This window comes from Acomys minous, assembly GCF_964271855.1.
Source record: "Acomys minous genome assembly, chromosome: 10".
NCBI lineage: Eukaryota > Metazoa > Chordata > Mammalia > Rodentia > Muridae > Acomys > Acomys minous.
In genome coordinates this window covers 58,746,593-58,765,156 of record NC_140491.1, presented here as the reverse complement: position 1 = coordinate 58,765,156, position 18,564 = coordinate 58,746,593, and the positions used below count along the sequence as shown (strand labels likewise).

Sequence of the window (18,564 nt, the reverse complement as noted above, 5' to 3'; positions counted from 1 at the left end):
CTTGACGCCTGCCAACTCAACACACAAACGCATCACTTATTAAGCCATAGCATTCTTTTCTTGTGGTCTTCAAAATGCCATGCTGATATTAACATGAAAATATTAAAAAAAAAAAATAGCATCAAAAGCCCACAGTCTTAAAAAGTTCAAACACTTAAAGGCTCAATTTCTTTCAAACATCTGCGGTCTTTCAAAGGTCAAGCCTTTAAAATATCCAAAGTCTCCAACATATCTATGCTCTCTTTATAATGTCCATAAAAAATTTTTCAAAGTCTGTAAAATTCCACAGTCTTTCAACTGGTTTCTTTCAAATCAAAAATAAATTAAATGCTTTCTTAATTCAAGATGAAGGACCAAGGTACAGTCAGAGTGAAATCAAACTCCAACAGTTATAAAAAGCTCAGTGTCAGACTTCTGCTGCCACACTCAGGATTTGCTGGGTTCCAAAGGGCCTTGTAGCCATCCGCTACACACACACACACTTTACCAGGTGTGATGGCACATGTCTTTAATCCCAGCACTTTAGAGGCAAAGACAAGCAGATCTCTATGGGTTTGAAGCCAGCCTGGGCTCTCTTCAGGTCCTCTGACCCTGCCACATGGTGCAGGACCTCTACTTTTCTCCATGTCCCCTTCAATCCTGGGGATTCCACTGCTACTGAGTCTATACCTTCACCAATGGCCTCTCATAGTGTCAAGCCTCAGCTGCTCTCTATGACCACATCATGCCCTCAAAACCAATATCACCTGGGATGACCCTTAGAGCACCAAGTCCCCTACCAGCTCAGGTGGCAGCCGCAGCCAGCTTTTAACCACAGCTTCTGTGTGCTGACCCTAGTGAAACAAACACTTCCATATTTTGGTTGTCCCAGCAAAGTGAAGGTTTTATTTCCACAGATTTTTTTAAATGAAATATTTTAAAATATTGTTTCTATTTTGTTTATTTTAGATGAGGGTGTGCTGTGTGGGTGTCAGTCAGAATGTGCAGCAGCCAGTTCTCTTCCCCAGATCACTGTAGCCTGTGGCAAGGTTCAGTTCACTTTCTCACATGGGTTAGTGTCATCAAATTATCTTAGGCCTTCATTCAAACTCAGAGGGAACAGAGTTGCACCCAGCATCAGTATCTGTTCCACGTTTGAGTCTTGTTATAGGGACAAGTGGTGAGAGGACATCACCACATGAAGTCTTTTAGGATTGCAGAAACAACAGCCATATTTGAGAAGGCTCTTCCTGGTTCCTTTCCTGTTACTGTATCCATGACCCAAATGTGAGAGTATTTCTAAGCTTTCCTTTGCATGAGTGTCACATGTCACCAGAAAACCTTTTGGCCATGCAAACTGGCTCTGGCTTGGTTTGGTTTGGTTTGGTTTGGTTTTATGAGACACAGTCTTACTCTTTAGCCCAGGCAGACCTCAGAGTCACAGCAATCCTCTTGCCTCACCCTTCTAAGTGGTGGGATCACAGGCACATACCTCCATACATAGCTTCATGCTCAGTCTTATCTGAGACAGCTTAATCTCCTTAGAGCATACTGTGTAAAGGCCATGCTAACCCCCCCCCCCACACACACACCCAGCACTGCCATTTAGACTTGAACCTTGTTCGTGATCTCACAGAAATCTGCGTGCATGAGACGTGATTGCGTAAGAAGTGCATTCAGATTCTGTCTGGTAGTTTTTCTCCCCTAAAGAAGGGATATTTTAAACTGTGTTTAGAATTGTTTTCATTCCCATTACTTCAGTGAACCTCAGAGTGCACACATCCTGTTACTGCCAGTGTGGCGTATGCATGGGATGCTGGGAAGAACGGAGGGACCCCTTTTCCCAAGGCCTTTGAGTAAAGGCAAAACTACTGCATTTTGCCACTAGCTGCAACTCAAATGATCACCAACTCGATCTGTTTATTAAAGCTCCTGTGAACAGCTGGATTTTGAGGGTTAGGACCTTTCAGAAATGTTCTTGATAGTCTCTCTCGAAGAACATTTTCAGATATCCCTTCGGCCCAGGTTCATTTAATTGTTTGTTTAGTTTGTGGTTTCTGATACAGAAGAGCCATGGCAAAGTAGCCTTTTCTCTAAGTGTTAAGATCCCCTTGTCCATGGGAAGCTGCAGGAACCCTTTTAACTAAGAAAGCAAAAAGTCCCTTCATGCGTCAAACATTTTAATGGCCACATTATTTCCATTTGTGTATTCTTTTTTGTTATTTTTGCTTTTTAGTTTTTGTTTTTCAAGACAGGGATTCATTGTGTAGGCTGGAGCCCTGACAGTCCTGGAACTTACTCTGCCTTCTAAGTGCTGGGATTAAAGGCACACACACACCCAACTATTTGTGATATTCTTACAGCCCTAGTATAGGCGGGTGATAGCTACAATGTCACGTGTCAGCGCTCATTAAGGGTGTGTATGGGAGATGCACAGTCAGGTCTGCCTTTCTCTTGAGGAAACTTCTCTGAGTGTCACTCAACACTTTCTGTGTTTCCTGAACTGCTCTTACTCACTTCATCAAGCAAAGAATTGCTTTGAGAATCACAGTGGAGACCCAGCTCTTTCTGGTAGCCTCAAATTCAGTTAGCTGAGGTTAACCTTGAACATCCAACTCCTCTGCCTCTAACTCAGTAGTCCTGAGATCCCAGGCATGCCCCACCTGGCTGTCTTGCGTGGTGCTAGGGAGTAATCTCTACGTGCCTGCCTTGCTAGGCAACACTCCACCAGCTGAGCTCCATCCGAAGCCTCTGCACTTTGTCTGCATCCCTATGCGTCACACCTCAGTGTGGCACACTTGCTGCTCTTCACCGTTACCGTGGAGCAGCAGCCGCCACTGCATGAGTAGCCCTTTCTTGTCATTCACTCTGCTATTTCTGGAGCCTTCTGGCACAGCAAGTTAGCACTCAAGCTGAGCACCTGCTTCTCACGTTGTTTACTAGTTTCAGCAACAACCTCCAAACCTTACAGGTTTGAGGTTTGCTGTTTGTTGTTTGTTTGTTCTTAATGTTTTTGTTTTGACTTACAACTTTAGCTATCTTATCCAGTAGAATTGAATAAGCATGTGACCTTATTGGTACAAAATTGTTATTTTGTGGTGTTTGGGTATGATAACCTCCCAAGATAGGAATTTATCAGAAAAGAATCTCTTATGAATAATCAAGCTGCCTGTGATAGGGCGTACTTTTAATTCCTGCACTCAGAAGATAGAGACAGGCCTACATGATTTATTTTTATTATTACTTATTTTATGTCTATGGGTATTTTTGTCTGTATGTCTGTTCACCGTGTGAGTGCCTGGTGCTTGCGGAGGCCAGCAGAGGGCAGTGGATCCCATGAAACTGGAATTACAGAGGTTTATAAGCTGCCATGTGGGGGCTGGTAATCAAACTCAAGACCTCTGGGAAAACAGTCAGTGCTCTTAACCAATAGGCTGCCCCTCTGGCCCAACAATTACATGATTCTATGTGTTTTGTTTTGTTTTTCGAGACAGGGTTTCTCTGTGTAGCCTTGCCTCTACTGGACTCACTTTGTAGACCAGGCTGGCCTCAAACTTACAACAATCTGCCTCGCCTCTGCCTCCTGAGTGCTAGAATTAAAGGCGTGCAGCACCATACCTAGCTTATATGTTCTATTTAGCCTTGTACCTAGTTTTGAGTTTCTAGAGAATACATTTCTAGTTCTTCGTATTGTCAGTAACAGGGTCTTATATGTAGTGACTCTCATTGGCCTGTGTGCATTATTGACAGTGTGGAGGGGAGTGCTAAACTTCTCCATCTTGCCTCTGTCAAATAGTTACAGACTGTAAGAAAACACTTCTCTGCTCATATAGAAGCCCAGGGAAGAAAGCAGCTTATAAATTCTACATGTAATTGTTTTTTAATTATTTAATTCCTCTGACAGGCACAAGAAGAATCGCGAGGCAGCCAGTGAACTTTTGATGAGATTAAAGGACAACCGTGATCTACAGAAATTCCTGCAAGATTGTCAAGAGGTAGGCTCCCCTTCGGTCGTCCTATGTGGTTTGCAACAGGAGCCAGCCATCATTTGAAGAAAACCAATTAATTGTGAAATAAATGAAGCTAGAAGTCCATTAGTGACCTGGGTTATGAGTTAGCGTGCCTGTCAGTTCACTTGGAGGAACTGTCTATCAGTCATTTAGATTGTCAGTTCACTGACATTTCAGGATACTATAGAGGCTATACTTAGGTTAGCTACACGTGATTGCTTCATTTTAAGTTAAAATTCAGGACATAGTTCTGGCAGACAACTGCAAGCTACCACACTAGGCAACACAGACACAGATATTTTCCATCATCTCAGAAAACCACTGAGCAGTGATATACAGACATGCCCTGAGAGGCATTTTAGTGTTGCTTTAACTCTTTGAAATAAGGTACATTTAAATACCATGGAAGGAAAGACCTTAATAAATACTGAAACTCTCTAATATTAAACCAGAGATGTATGGTCCAGAGGCATGCTTGGTGGTTAAGAACACTGGCTTGCTCTCCCAGAGGGGCTGGGCTCCGTCAGACTCACAACTGCCTGCAGTTCCAGTAAATCTGTTCTGACCCCCTTCCTCTGGCTTCTGTGTGCACTTCCAGTACATGTTACACAGCTGTACATGTAGGCAAAACACATAAACATATAATAAAAATGAATAAATGTTTTTTTAAAAAACAGAAAAGTTAGCCAGGTGATGGTGCCACACACCTTTAATCCCAGCACTTGGGAGGCGGAGGCAGGCAAATCTCTGAGTTTGAAGCTAGCCTGGTCTACAAAGCAAGTCCGGGCAGTCAAGACTATACAGAGAAACCCTGTCTTGAAAACCTAAAAAAGAAAAAGAAAGCTGAAAATTTAAAGCTATAATTCAGGTTTGTTCATTTAAGACCCTTTTAAAAAGTTAGGCTGAGAGGTGCTCTAAATTCAAAAACCAAGTTTTAACATGTGGCATTAATCTCATGATTCTCCCTTGATAAATGCATAAACACACTTTGAAAACTATTGTTGGCCAGGAAAATGTAGACTCTGCAAACTAGCTGCGGAAAAGCACATAGTGAGCTCCACATGTGTGAATTCATGAACACATCATATTTCTTCCTCCGCCAGAGAGCTGCAGTGGAATTCCATCCTCTCTGTTTTAATAGAATGGGATGAGGAGCATCCACGAGAGAAAGTCAGGACCTGGTGGCCGGGGCAGAATTAGTTTGTGTGCTAAGAATATAGTTTAACTTAGCACCAACACCCTATAGCTGTATATTCCCATGTAGCTGTATGTCCAAAGAAGTACTTCAGGCATGTTAGATCCTTTGTGACAAAGGCGTTCATGTCCCTTGAAAGGACTGTGAACTTTTGCTATGCTCTGGCAGATAAACCTTAAGAAGGGACGTCCCTAAGCTACATTGCTTCCGGTCTGTCAGCATTCATCTTAGGGATGCTGCTTCTGAGTGTGAGGCACATAAACGCCCATGGAGAGAGGATAGCCACTCAAAGGTGAATTCATGTTCCAAGACAAACACAGAGGAAGTGGGCTCTAAAGGGGTCTGTGGACACGGTTGGTTCTCAGTACAGGAGAGACACATGAATCCACCACACAGTGGCTTTCCTTGTGCCTTGAAACAAACATCACTTGAGACTGTGTTCCTTTAGCCAGAGAATTGATGGACTCTGCTAGGCCTGCTTTTTTTGCCTGTCTGCCTACCTATCCTTTTTGGTTTACTTACCTATCTGTCTATCTATCTGTCATTGTTGTTGTTGCTGCTGCTGTTGTATCTATCTGATACATTGTCACACTGTACTTCTGCTCCAGTCCCCCAAGTTCTAAGTTACAGGTATGAGCCACTGCCCCAGTCTTGCTCCTACTTTTAAAGGGCAAGTTAATACGATGAAATTGATCAGCAGAACCGTGGTAAAGCCCAGGCTAAATCTGAGAAAAAAAACACGAAGGAATAGACAGATGAGTGTTCTGCGGGAACCCTTGAGAGGAGCCTCTTTATAGCTGACATTCCTAACACTTTGGTGTTTAGTCACCTGGACACAGTTTTATAAATAGAAAACTGAGAAAGTTAGCAAAGTGATGCTCTTTCCCAGTGGATCACAAAAAATGCTGATTTCTTGGTACCCCTCACCCCCACCCCCACCAGCACATGCACACACATTATAAATCAGCAAGCACCCTTGACTGAATTCCAGTGACCTTCAGGCTGGCCCAGGGGTCCTGAGGAAGTGGGCTCCAACAGAGAGTGTTGGGATGCAGTTCCTTCTGTTGTTCCTCATGTGGGAGTGACTCGTAGTTTCTGTGTGACTGTTGTACCAAGTCTCCTTAAAGTTGGCACAACCACAGGGGCTGCTGAGACTGTTGGATATCCCACACGGTGTATAGTCAGCCTGTTACAAAATTTAAGTCAAGTTTAGTGGTTTCAAGACACTGTAAAAATACATGTGACCCAAAACGTTGTCACACATTCCTATACTGCAAACGTCGATCATTCTGCCTCATTTAGATATACCCAGTTTAAAGCCAGTCTTCCGGGAATGGAGGTTGTATAGACCAGCCTTATATATTTGACTATGTTTTATGATGACAGTTATTTATAAAGCACCCAGAGGCCAAATTCAGTTCCATTAATGGCTCTTTGTGTTCAAGGTCCAGAGAATCCAGGGATTTGTTTCCTCCTCCACACCCAACCCCCCCCCCAACACACACACACCCTTTCTCCTGAGTGCCTTGGCAAGGATTATGAGACCTGCCTTTGTTACCAGCCCCATAAACACTGGGTGCAGCCATTGCACTAGAGGACAGAACAGGGACCCAGTTGCTTGCCTCATATACCTATGTGGGGAACATCTTAATTTTCACAGTGGTTTTGGTGGAATATCCTAAAAAAATGGGTGATCTAAAAGCTGTGCTGGACTGAGTCCTTCTCTTATGGTATAGTGTACTTGCAATTTTCTGACATAGTGTTGGTTTTGGTTGGTTGGTTTTTCTTGTTTTATTTTCCCAGGAAGACAGTACAGACATTGGCACAGGACTGAGGTCTGTGATGAGCTTTGTTCAGAGAATTTTTCTTATTTGAATGAGTGTATTCCGACATGACCTTGGTGCCTCACTGAGCTGACTAGTTCCACAGACACACAACACTGTGCTGCATGATTCTTTAGCTGTAGGATGATGTGGTGAGCAAAGAACATGTTGGTTCATAAGCCTGATTTTTATTTTCTCCTTAAAAGAAAAATCTCACTTGGGTGTTGTGAGTAGTGAAAATATGTGAATGTCCTTGGCGCTTTGAGTTAACAAATATCCTCCATTGTGGAAGACCTCTCCCTGTGTCGTGTGCAAAGGAATTTTTATCATTTCGTTTTCTTTTATCTCTTTCCTTCTTAGATTGGATGAATGGCCAAAGTACTTCACATTTTAGCCACTTAGATAGTTAAATTCTTTTAAAGTACAAAATGTACTGTTTTTACTGTTGTCTGACCAATCGGTGATCTTCCATTACAAAGGATTCCCTTTGCACCCCGCCCCCCTCTGGCTGTCCTTCATGGTGAGTGGCATGAGAAAGATGGAGCCAGTACCTAGAGTTCCTGTTCATTCTCATAGCCAGCAGTTGTCTCGTGACCTGCTTTGCCCTCCTTGACATTTCATAAAGAACAGACTGACTGCTGTTGAAGCAAATGCTCTAGGGAGTCATCCCTAGCAGCAGCCGTGAGGGGTGAAACCATGAGGATGGTCCCAGTGAGCAGTGCCTGCTTTAAAAGGAGGTTGCTCACGGTCACCCAACTGAAATGAGGCGTCCCTGAAGACACCTGGGGTCTGACTGAGCCTGGAATCCTTTGTGCATCTCTGGCCAGTCACTTGTAAGCAAGCAGGACCAAGCCAGGGCTGACTTGGGATCAAAGCCTGAAGGAGGTACGGGTCAGGACCCAGTGTTTGGCCAACTCCCATCCCAAGCTTCTTAGATCTCACTTAAGTCTGTCGACAGCCTGCAAGCTTTGTGTGGCTTTCACTTTCAAGTATACACGGTTCGCCTCAGAATCAAGTTCCATGAGGTGTTCTTAGTCTGAATGGAAGGTTCTTTAGAGAACCAGAGGCAGAAGAAAATAGGTGCAGGTGATTTAGAATTGACAGATGTGAAGAAAGGGTGCTGTGATTGTATTAGCTGCACAGTAAACAAGTTGTTTATGTTCTTTGACATTCTCACGCATACACCCAATAGGTAAGCAAACAGGTTTCTGAGTTGATTTGATGTTTGGTTTTTCGAGGCAGGGTTTCTTTGTGTAGCTCTGGCTGTCCCAGGAACTCACTCTGTAGCTCAGGGTGGCCTCAGACTCACAGAGTTCCACCTGCCTCTGCCTCCAGAGTGCTAGATTCAATGCATGTACCATTGCTGCTGTGTGTGTGTGTTTTTTTTTTTTAATGTATAATTTCGAGATGAATTAAATGACAGTGACAGTTAACATGTATAGCTGTTACAGGTATCTGGGGAAGGAAAAAGCATGTGTTTTGAACCAATAAGAACAAAACTGCAGGGACAGGGCTTTGGGGGAAAGCTGACCAAGAGTGCTGTTGAGTTCAAAAGCTGCTTCAGGGCCTTTGTACTTCTGGTTTAATATTAGGTCCACTGTGGGTGTCAAGGTTGCATACAAGATGGGTGAGAGGTGCAAAGTAAACTATCTGGTCTGTTGACATGGAACATGTAGTATGTCATGAATGTAATCTTTCCTAGGTAGGAGAAAACAAGGTTAAGTCTGTGGTGACAGTTTTAAAGACTTCTTGCTGTTCTACCTAGCTGTCCCTCTGGATCAATGAAAAGATGCTTACAGCCCAGGACATGTCTTATGATGAAGCCAGAAACCTGCACAGTAAATGGTTGAAGCACCAAGCATTTATGGCAGAACTTGCATCCAACAAAGAATGGCTTGACAAAATTGAGAAGGTGGGTTAAATTATTTGGTGAGGCCTGTCCCTTCACCCTCGTTTCCACATGGTGGCCTTGGTAAGGAGAGGGAGGAGAGGGAATGAATTCCTTTTATTTTGGGTTCTTGTAGAGCCGTATGTCATCACTTACAAAACTTACACAGCCAGTAGCAGTCTGCCACTTCCACTTACAGCTTCTGACTTCACTCCTAGCGAGGAGAGAAGCAGAGCCCACACACATGGCTTGGGTTGTCTTTCAGTGGCCACCATGTGGCGTGGGCTGTCTTTCAGTGGCCACCATGTGGCATGGGTTGTCTTTCAGTGGCCACCAGGCACTCAGTTGCTGATGGACCATGAGTCCATTCCTTCCTCACCTCCATTGGCCATAAACCTGTGTTGCTTTATAGCCAGCTCTATCAGATACAATTGAATAAAAATTTTAAATGCTGTATGTTTTAAGTCGTGTGCGCGTGCCCACACTACACCAGGCACTAACGATGGTAACACTCCTAATGTATATTCACCTAGGGAGGTTTTGTGCAATACAATAGAAGTGCGTGTTTCTCATCCTCCTTCCTCTTTACTGTCAGACTCCCAAAAGTTAAAATAATGTGTTATGTTTGGTCCTTGGGGCATGAAGTTGTGGGTTATTAACAATAAATGTCCTGTTGCCCCGCTTGAAACTGTTCGAGCACGCAACGCTTATTGTTTAGCTCCCCCAGAGGCATAGCATGTGCACACAAGACCATTGTTCGTTTTATGGAGCAGTAACTTGATGGTAACTGTAGAGAGTAGGGGAGTGACCAGGTAAATCACAGATCACATGTCTCAGGATCGGTTTTGGTTTTGGTTCTTCTTTTTCAATGACATTTATTCTCTTGCGAAGTATTTCTTTTTAACCTCATTGGTTTGTGTTCTCCAGGAAGGAATGCAGCTCATTTCAGAAAAGCCGGAAACAGAAGCTGTGGTGAAGGAGAAACTCACTGGTTTACATAAAATGTGGGAAGTCCTTGAATCCACCACCCAGACCAAGGCCCAGCGGCTCTTCGATGCAAACAAGGCAGAGCTTTTTACGCAGAGCTGTGCAGATCTAGACAAATGGCTACACGGCCTGGAGAGCCAGATCCAGTCTGATGACTATGGCAAAGACCTGACCAGCGTCAATATTCTGCTGAAAAAGCAGCAGGCAAGTGAACAAGACAGCACCCTGCCCGGGCTTTCATCTTTATCCTTACTTCTCAAGAGTCTCTGCCATTCCTCTTCCATGGGAGGGGGGGTCTTACCACCCAGAGAAGTGCTTGCCTGATAGCAGAGTCAGCTAGAAAGACCGTAATTAGTAAAGCCGTTGGGCGTCTGTGCATGACAATACTTCTTTTTAACATGATGAGTATTTTCACCATCTATATAAATAAAAATAATTGTATTCATCATCTTTCAATGTAGTATCTTAAATAGCTGATGGTTGAACTGAACTGTTTGCTAGTTACTCTGAACTGTTCATTCCTATGTGGTAGATGGTAAAGGAAATAAAAAGGTTTTATATTGTGGTAGGTGATTCTGAGGGCAAATGAATTTACCCTGAGCTAATTAGAAAACAGCAGTGTTGAAAGTATATCATCGGGGACTCAGCTGCCCCTCCAGAGGACCTGGGTTCAAGTCCCCAAACCCACGTGGTGGCTCACAGTTTTGTCCACGGCACACAGACATACATGTATCAGTGGTGTGGTCTGAACCGATGGCTCAGCCAGTAAAGTTGTTGTCCTTACAAGCCTAAGGGTGTGCTTGTAATCTCAGTGCTGAGGAGGCAGAAACAGACCAGCTAGTCCAGCCTAATTGGTCAGCCCCAGGTCAGTGAGACCTTGTTCCAAAGACGGTGGCTGGCAGTCCTGAGAATAGGATCCGTACTTGTCCACTGGTCTCCATATGCAATATTTACAGATAGCCACACGGCCACAAACATGCGCACACATCCTCTTGGGGTTTGGGGTTTCTTGCTGTTGTGGTTTGGTTTGGTTTGGTTTTTGTTTGAGACAGGATCTCTAGCCCTGGCTGTCCTGAAACTCACCTTGTAGGGCAGGCTGGCAAGATCTTCCTGTGCACTGGGATTAAAGGGGTGCACTATCACACCCAGCTGCACTGATTTCTTTTAATATTAGTGGTCAGATTTTTTTTCCAGTGCCTCCTTTCCTAACCTCACAGTATTTTACAGTCCTAAGGCCAGCAGTTATCCTTACAACTGGTTACTGCCAAGATAGCTTGGCTGAATTCTGAGCCTGGCTTTGTCATCCAAAGGCTCATTCACTCTTTTGTTACAAGTATGGTTACTTTGCTCTTCGAGTCACTGTGCATTAACGAGTAGCTGCTGCCTCTTCCTGGGAAGGTTACTGTTAGCTTCAGATGCCAGTTCCCTGGTGTATAACCTGCTGTGGGGTGTGGTGGGTGTGATGGCGCCTCAGTGAACACTTGGGCTTCCACTTCTGCCCTTTTCCTTCAGGGAATGGCTGCTGTGTTCCCACGTCACCCGCACGACTCTAGGAGCTGGTGTGCTCACTGGTACTCTGTTCCTTGGCCTTTCCGCTGTTTATGTTTGTATTCTTCAGTTCAGTCTTCCACGCAGCCAGTGCCCAAATCAAAGTGTGAAACTGAGTCTCTGTGTTTCCTCTGGCTCTGACGCAGTCTCGTTCCCTCAGATGCTGGAGAATCAGATGGAAGTGCGGAAGAAGGAGATTGAAGAGCTCCAGAGCCAAGCCCAGGCCCTGAGTCAGGAGGGCAAGAGCACCGATGAGGTGGACAGCAAGCGCCTCACTGTGCAGACCAAGTTCATGGAGCTTCTGGAGCCCCTGAATGAGAGGAAGCATAATCTGTTGGCTTCCAAAGAGATCCATCAGTTCAACAGGGATGTGGAAGACGAGATTGTGAGTAGCCCTCACCTGTCCTGTTGTATTGCCCCAGACCATGTCGTTGACTCGAGCCCTCATAGCCCATCCTCCGTGCTGCAGTGATCTGTCCCCTCACATGCAGTCTGGCGTTCTGAAGACACTCCAGGACTTTAATGCCTCTAGAATAGGACTTAAACCAACCAACCATAGGGCTCCCCGCGTTTCTAACACCAAGAGTGGAGTAAGTTTGGGAGACTGGCTCCTGCCTCGTATCCAAGAGGAGGCAGTTGTGTACCCTCGCAGCTCTCTGAGCAAAGCCTGGGCCTTTCCTGCCTGGCGCTTCCCTTGTCATCCTTGTGCTCGTACTTGGAGCGTTCGTTTGTCCTTGCGTGTGCTCCTGACCACTGTTGACTTTCAATTCTTTCTAGCTGTGGGTTGGCGAGAGGATGCCTTTGGCCACTTCCACAGATCATGGCCATAACCTTCAAACTGTGCAGCTGTTAATAAAGAAAAATCAGGTAAGCATGTCTGCCTAGGCCGGCTGTGTCTGATGAATGAGTGTGCGTCATAGCACAGAGGAGGTGTGAGAGCTTTGAAGGCTTCTGAGTTCTACTGAGCACCAAAGTAAAGTACCAGGCCATGGCCATTTAGCGAACTGTTTCTGCCTCTTCTGCACAGACCCTTCAGAAAGAAATCCAGGGACACCAGCCTCGCATTGATGACATCTTTGAGAGGAGTCAAAACATCATCACAGACAGCAGCAGCCTCAATGCCGAGGCCATCAGGCAGAGGCTCGCCGACCTGAAGCAGCTGTGGGGGCTCCTCATTGAGGAGACTGAGAAGCGCCACAGGCGGCTGGAGGAGGCCCACAAGGCCCAGCAGTACTACTTTGATGCAGCTGAGGCAGAGGCATGGATGAGTGAGCAGGAGCTGTACATGATGTCTGAGGAAAAGGCCAAGGTGAGAGAAGCTTCCAGACTCCCGTGAGGAAGCAGGTGTGCCTCAAAAGAGTGCCCTGCTCAGATCCTCTTAGATGCTAGTGACACATTTCACCTGCTGCCTGTTGATGCCAAAAGTAAAGACAGACTTTAAACATCTGCCTGTTGTTTCCCTTGAAGTGTTAAGTATGTGATACATGCAGGTCCAGAGCTTAATATGTAGCCCAGACTGGCTTCAAATTCGTGATCTTCTTGCCTTAGGCTGCCTGCTAGGATTAAAAGTAGGTAATCTGGAGACAAATAAATAAAAAAAAATTTTTTTTTAAGTTTTTAAAATTTATTTATTATATATATAGTATTCTGCCTGCATGTATGCCTGCACACCAGAAGAGGGCACCAGATCTCATTATAGATGGCAGTGAGCCACCATGTGGTTGCTGGGAATTGAACTCAGGACCCTCTAAAAGAGCAACGTCTTACCCTCTGAGCCGTCCCTCCAGCCCCATAAAATCTTTTTGTTTGTTTGAGACAAGGCTTTGCTAATGTAGCCCTGCCTAGGCTGACCTTGAACTCACAGAGATACACCTGCCTCTGTCTCCCAAGTGCTGGAACTACAGGCATGTCCCACCATGCCCAGCCCACTTACTGTTTTTTGTTTTGTTTTGTTTTAGCAGAAGTCTTCTGGAATCATTTACAGGATCACACAGGCTCTGCAACATACAAATGGTTTTAAATGTACTATAAGGCTGTACACTGCTGATAATCATTCACACTTGACAGGCTGGAGGTTTTAGCTAAGATACATTAGACTTCCTTAAGCGTCTCTCTACCTTAGAAGGGCCTTGGTCACATGTTCCCCTCTGCAGAGGCCCTCTTTTTTTTTTTTTTTTTTTTTTTTTAAGATTTATTTATTTATTTATTATTATGTATACAATGCTCTGTCTGCATATACACTTGCATGCCAGAAGAGGGCACCAGATATCATTTTAGATGGCTCTGAGCCACCGTGTGGTTGCTGGGAATTGAACTCAGAACCTCTGGAAGAACAGGCAATGCTCTTAACCTCTGAGCCATCTCTCTAGCCCCCAGAGGCCCTCTTTAGTCCCTGGTACTGCGCTCAAATGGGTCTGTGTTCACAGCCATATCATACAGGTTTGTTTTTCTTTCTTTCTGATGCTCCTTTTCTTTGCCACCACCGTGCAATTAATTTATCACCCCAAGCATAGTGTCTGGCTCTAGTTTTGACAACCTCTTTGTTTGCAGGATGAACAGAGTGCTGTCTCCATGTTGAAAAAGCACCAGATTTTGGAACAAGCTGTTGAGGACTATGCAGAGACGGTACACCAGCTCTCAAAGACTAGCCGGGCCCTGGTAGCTGACAGCCATCCCGAAAGGTGAGAGACATTCTGAGAATGAGGCCAACCAACCTGTTGGTTGTTCAATGAAGGACCCTAAAAGAAAAATGGCACCGTTGGTCATACAGTAGTAGTAAAGTGGGTCATTGACCAAAGAGCTAACATTGTATTGGAAAGGTAAATTATTACTCAGCAGTTTCTCTTGCTTGTTGAATATCTCACATTGGCCACGACCTAGTTGAAAGAGGTGATGAAAGTACATACTCGGGTTGAAAAAGTCATCCAGTTTTAGGCCAGTAGGCTAGATGTGGTGGTACATGGCTTTAATCCCAGTATTGGGGAGGCAGAAGCAGTTAGATTTCTGGGTTCAAGTCCAGCCTGGTTTACATAGCCAATTATAGGCTAGCCAGGATTATATAATGAGACCCTGTCTTAAAAGAAAAGAAAAATGTCAGTTTGAGAAAGCAGTAATTTAAGGGGACTGAGAGACAAGAGTACATAGACCTGTGAAATAAAAGGCTCTCAAAAAACAAAACAATAGCACATCCTAACTTTTGCACTAGAAAACCAGAGGAAAAACATGGGAGGGTGTCAACTCTTCCATTCCCCCGGCTGCTGTGTTAGTTAACTTGACAAAACGAGCAATCTTCTCGGGCTTTCTTGGAAACCACCTTTTAAGACTCAGAAAGGAAAGGAATTGTCTTTGTGTGTTTGTTGCAAGGCAGATTGGGAAAGGTGAGGTCAGCGGGTCTGTTGTTACGTGAGGTCCTCAGGGTGGGCACAATCAGATTCCCCAGAAGGGACAGGCAGCAGCACGGCCTTGGTCCTGATTTCCTATCATGAGATAGAATTCTGGTGAGAAACTCCGTACCCTTAGCCTCACTTGTGACGGAGGAAACAGGAGCACCCAGAGCCAGGGAAGAGCCCTAGTGAATGGTTTGCACCCTTTGGCAATGGAAGAAGGTTCCAATGTTTTGCATTAACTTTTAGCAGTGGGGAAAAAAAATTCAGGGTGGCCTTCATTTGAAATTGAGGCTATTCAGGGTTTTATTTTTTTAGACAAAATAGGTTAAACAGAAGCTTCTTGGGGTAAATTTGATTATCTTCACTCATTTTTCTCCAGAAGAAGACATTTGAGGTCCTTTCCTCATTGCTCGGTCTCTTTTACAGTGAGCGTATTAGCATGCGGCAGTCAAAAGTCGATAAGCTATATGCTGGCCTGAAGGACCTTGCTGAGGAAAGGAGAGGAAAGCTTGATGAGAGGCACAGGTTGTTCCAGCTCAACAGGGAGGTCGATGACCTGGAACAGTGGATCGCCGAGAGGGAAGTGGTCGCAGGGTCCCATGAGTTGGGACAGGACTATGAGCATGTCACGGCAAGTACCTGGGGCGTAGTGGTAGCTGTGCGGTGGGTGGTGGTATGGGAGGCCGACGGGTTCCTAGGCTGTGAGCAAGTACGATGCGTAGCCTCACACCGAAGGTCGTGGGTGTGGTTTCAAGGTGGTGCGTTTGTCAGGTGGTGATGTCCTGGATCGGCTTACCTCTCCACAAAGGGACAAGATGGGTTCTGTAGTAGGGATATGTGGTTCTTGGGGCTTGAATATCAACCTGTTCCTCCCACTTGGCAGTTTCCTTCCAGCAGCATTCATGTGATGGGTGTAAAGCCTCCACAGGGCCCTCAGTGATTTCTTCATCTGCATCCCATTTCAGATGTTGCAGGAACGGTTCCGAGAATTTGCTCGAGACACAGGAAACATTGGACAGGAGCGTGTGGATACCGTTAATCACATGGCAGATGACCTCATCAACTCTGGGCATTCAGATGCTGCCACCATCGCTGAGTGGAAAGATGGCCTCAATGAAGCCTGGGCTGACCTCCTAGAGCTCATTGACACGAGAACACAGATTCTCGCTGCCTCTTATGAACTGCATAAATTCTACCATGATGCCAAGGAGATCTTTGGCCGCATCCAGGACAAACACAAGAAACTCCCTGAGGAGCTTGGACGAGATCAGAACACCGTGGAGACTTTGCAGAGAATGCACACCACCTTTGAGCACGACATCCAAGCTCTGGGCACTCAGGTGGGTGGAGTGGCCCAGGGCGAGGGAGTCTCCTTATAGATGACCTCTGTGCATCGTGAGCCGCTCTTTTGTTTCCATCCTCCTCCTCTCCGCCACTACTCACCCCATGTTCCCTGGCCCCACTTCCTTTTCTCAGGTGGTCCCCACTTCTGCTTTCTTGTTACCGTGTATCCCTTTACTTTCTCCTCATCCCTACCCCCAAGATCCCTTCTCTTCTCTCTGGATTTCCTAACCTAACATCTCAACAGGCCTGATCTTTAGCCCTAGCACCACATTAAATGGCTGAGCACTGAAACTACTTTAAGGACGTTGATGAGCAAACAGTGTAGCCGTGAGGCTCTGGCAGAATCCCTCTCTAGTCTGCCTTCCAATCTCTGTACTTCCTCATTAGTCTTAGATCTTGCTGCTGAAAAATAGTTCCTGTCTCCTACTCCGACCCCCCAAAAATGATGTTCCTAGAGAAGAAGCCAATTTTGTCTAATTTTTTAAAAATCTTGAGCACGTCAGGAGTTCTGTTCTTGCTTCTTAAGAGCAGGTGACTAGTGTAGAGTCAGAAGGCTAGGTGGAGTGCAGTTTTGACTGGGGCTGAGCAGTTTCTCTTGGATATAGATGCAGTGTTGCTTGCTGTCTTAGGATAAAGCAACCAGATGGGAAAATGACTTAGCCCCTCCCCTGCCAAGAAAGGCAGACTTTGTCCTGGGGGCCTCCCCATGCTTCCCTACTGAGGACTTACTCTGTGGAGGGATTGGTTCACAGCATTGTCTTCTGACCTTCATATAGATTCTTATTTCTGTCGCTCTCCGTGGCTGTGAGTTAATTTACCTCTCTATGCCTCGGTTTCCTGATGCTTTGAGGACTGAGATATTCCTTGTAAAACAGGAAGGCCTGTGAATGTGTTCTGGTTCTTGTCACACAGCAAATGCTAAAGAATGCTTTTGAGACAACTAAGAAACAGGTCCTTCCCATGGATAAAACTATTTACCTTCAGATCTATAGGAGGCTCAAGGGATGGTGAGACCCCTGGTTTTCACTAAATCACAGAACAGGAAGCAGCTTCTTCAAGTCTGCAGGACTCCACCTACCTCACCGTATCACCATGGGAGCAATTTAGAGCCATAGAAAGGCACTGGCCCACCAGATCAGTACAGAGCAGAAGACCCCTTGGCACATGCTTCTCATCTTATTTGGCTGTGTCCTCTTGTGCCAGCTTGACCAGCCACCATTTCCGTCCCACAAGAGAGCAGAGTAGTGGGATGGGAGGAGTCAATGCAATAAAAGTCCTGAGTGGCCAAAGCAGTGGCTAATGGCCATGGGAATTTTCATTGTGCTAGCTTCTCCTACCTTGTTACTGAGAGAGCCTGTAATAAAATAACCAGAGGCACAAGAAATGGTGATTTGGAAGACAAGGAAATTGAGTTTCAAGTAATTTCCTACCACTTGCATTGAATTATATACCATAAGTGTAATTCCGTATTAGAGACCACTTCCCAAGGAACTGTAGAACATGCAAACCAAATCCCGTGGCATCTTCTGTGTATCTTCTTCAGAAACTTCATGTTCTTGCCACCATTAAAGGCTTTCTGTATAATTAAGGGTTGATAATCCACCTTTCTCCCAAATCACCACCAGATGATGGCAGGCTTGCGTCTTGATGTATGGCACTGCTCATAGGTTAGGTGTTTCATAATCAACACAATGCAAGTGGACACCTAAGTATAAGATAGTTGGGTGTGGTGGCACTAGGAGGCAGAGGCAGTGGATCTGAGTTTGAGGCCAGCCTGGTTACATGGTGAGTTCCAGGACAGCCAGGGCAACATTGTAAGACTCTGTTTCAAAAGAAAAGAAAAGCATAAAATAGTCTCTAGTTTCTACTATAATGGCCAAAAAAACCCCAAAAAACCATCATAGCCTGTTTTTCACCCTTTTGGCACTGTAATGCCCAAGTTGTGAAACCCCCAAAGACCGCCAGGAGTCAGCCAGATGCAAATTACACAGGCTCTTATTTATTTCAAGCTGAGAGCTTTTATCACCAACCCCCTCATGAGGATGGAAGATGGCGGCCCCTAGTGGTAGGGGAACAGGGTTTTTAAGGGAAAAAACTGTAGGGGGCGGTTCCAAGCCTTGCTGTTTCATGATAGGTTAAGGAAAGTTGCCCTTTAAACTGATTGGCTGGGGAACTAGGACCAGACCACAGGGGGTAGTTTTTCATTTTGTTCTGGTCACTGTGACCTATATCTCTGATTGGTCGGCCCGGTGCAACCTCCTAGGAATGGTTACTAATTATCTCAGGAGACTCCAGGGAGGGTGGGTGTCAGGTATTCATTATCTGAACACAAAATGGCATTGGTTTGGTCTCTACAGCACAAAAAGTAGAGTGTTAAGCATACTGTCACACATTTAAAACAGTA

At 45.2% G+C, this 18,564-nt stretch overlaps 1 protein-coding gene across 3 annotated transcripts in view; it reads left to right on the top strand.

The window, feature by feature from the left end:
• The window catches only part of SPTBN1 (spectrin beta, non-erythrocytic 1), a 159,406-nt gene that overhangs the window by 126,484 nt on the left and 14,358 nt on the right, over window positions 1-18,564 (top strand). For all 3 annotated transcript variants that reach the window (XM_084800103.1, XM_084800104.1, XM_084800105.1), the window contains 9 exons: window positions 3,884-3,974; window positions 8,773-8,919; window positions 9,823-10,086; window positions 11,591-11,815; window positions 12,208-12,297; window positions 12,458-12,739; window positions 13,981-14,111; window positions 15,243-15,447; window positions 15,782-16,156. In XM_084800103.1, the coding sequence (XP_084656229.1) occupies window positions 3,884-3,974; window positions 8,773-8,919; window positions 9,823-10,086; window positions 11,591-11,815; window positions 12,208-12,297; window positions 12,458-12,739; window positions 13,981-14,111; window positions 15,243-15,447; window positions 15,782-16,156 (1,810 nt within the window). The remainder of the gene's footprint in view (window positions 1-3,883; window positions 3,975-8,772; window positions 8,920-9,822; window positions 10,087-11,590; window positions 11,816-12,207; window positions 12,298-12,457; window positions 12,740-13,980; window positions 14,112-15,242; window positions 15,448-15,781; window positions 16,157-18,564) is intronic.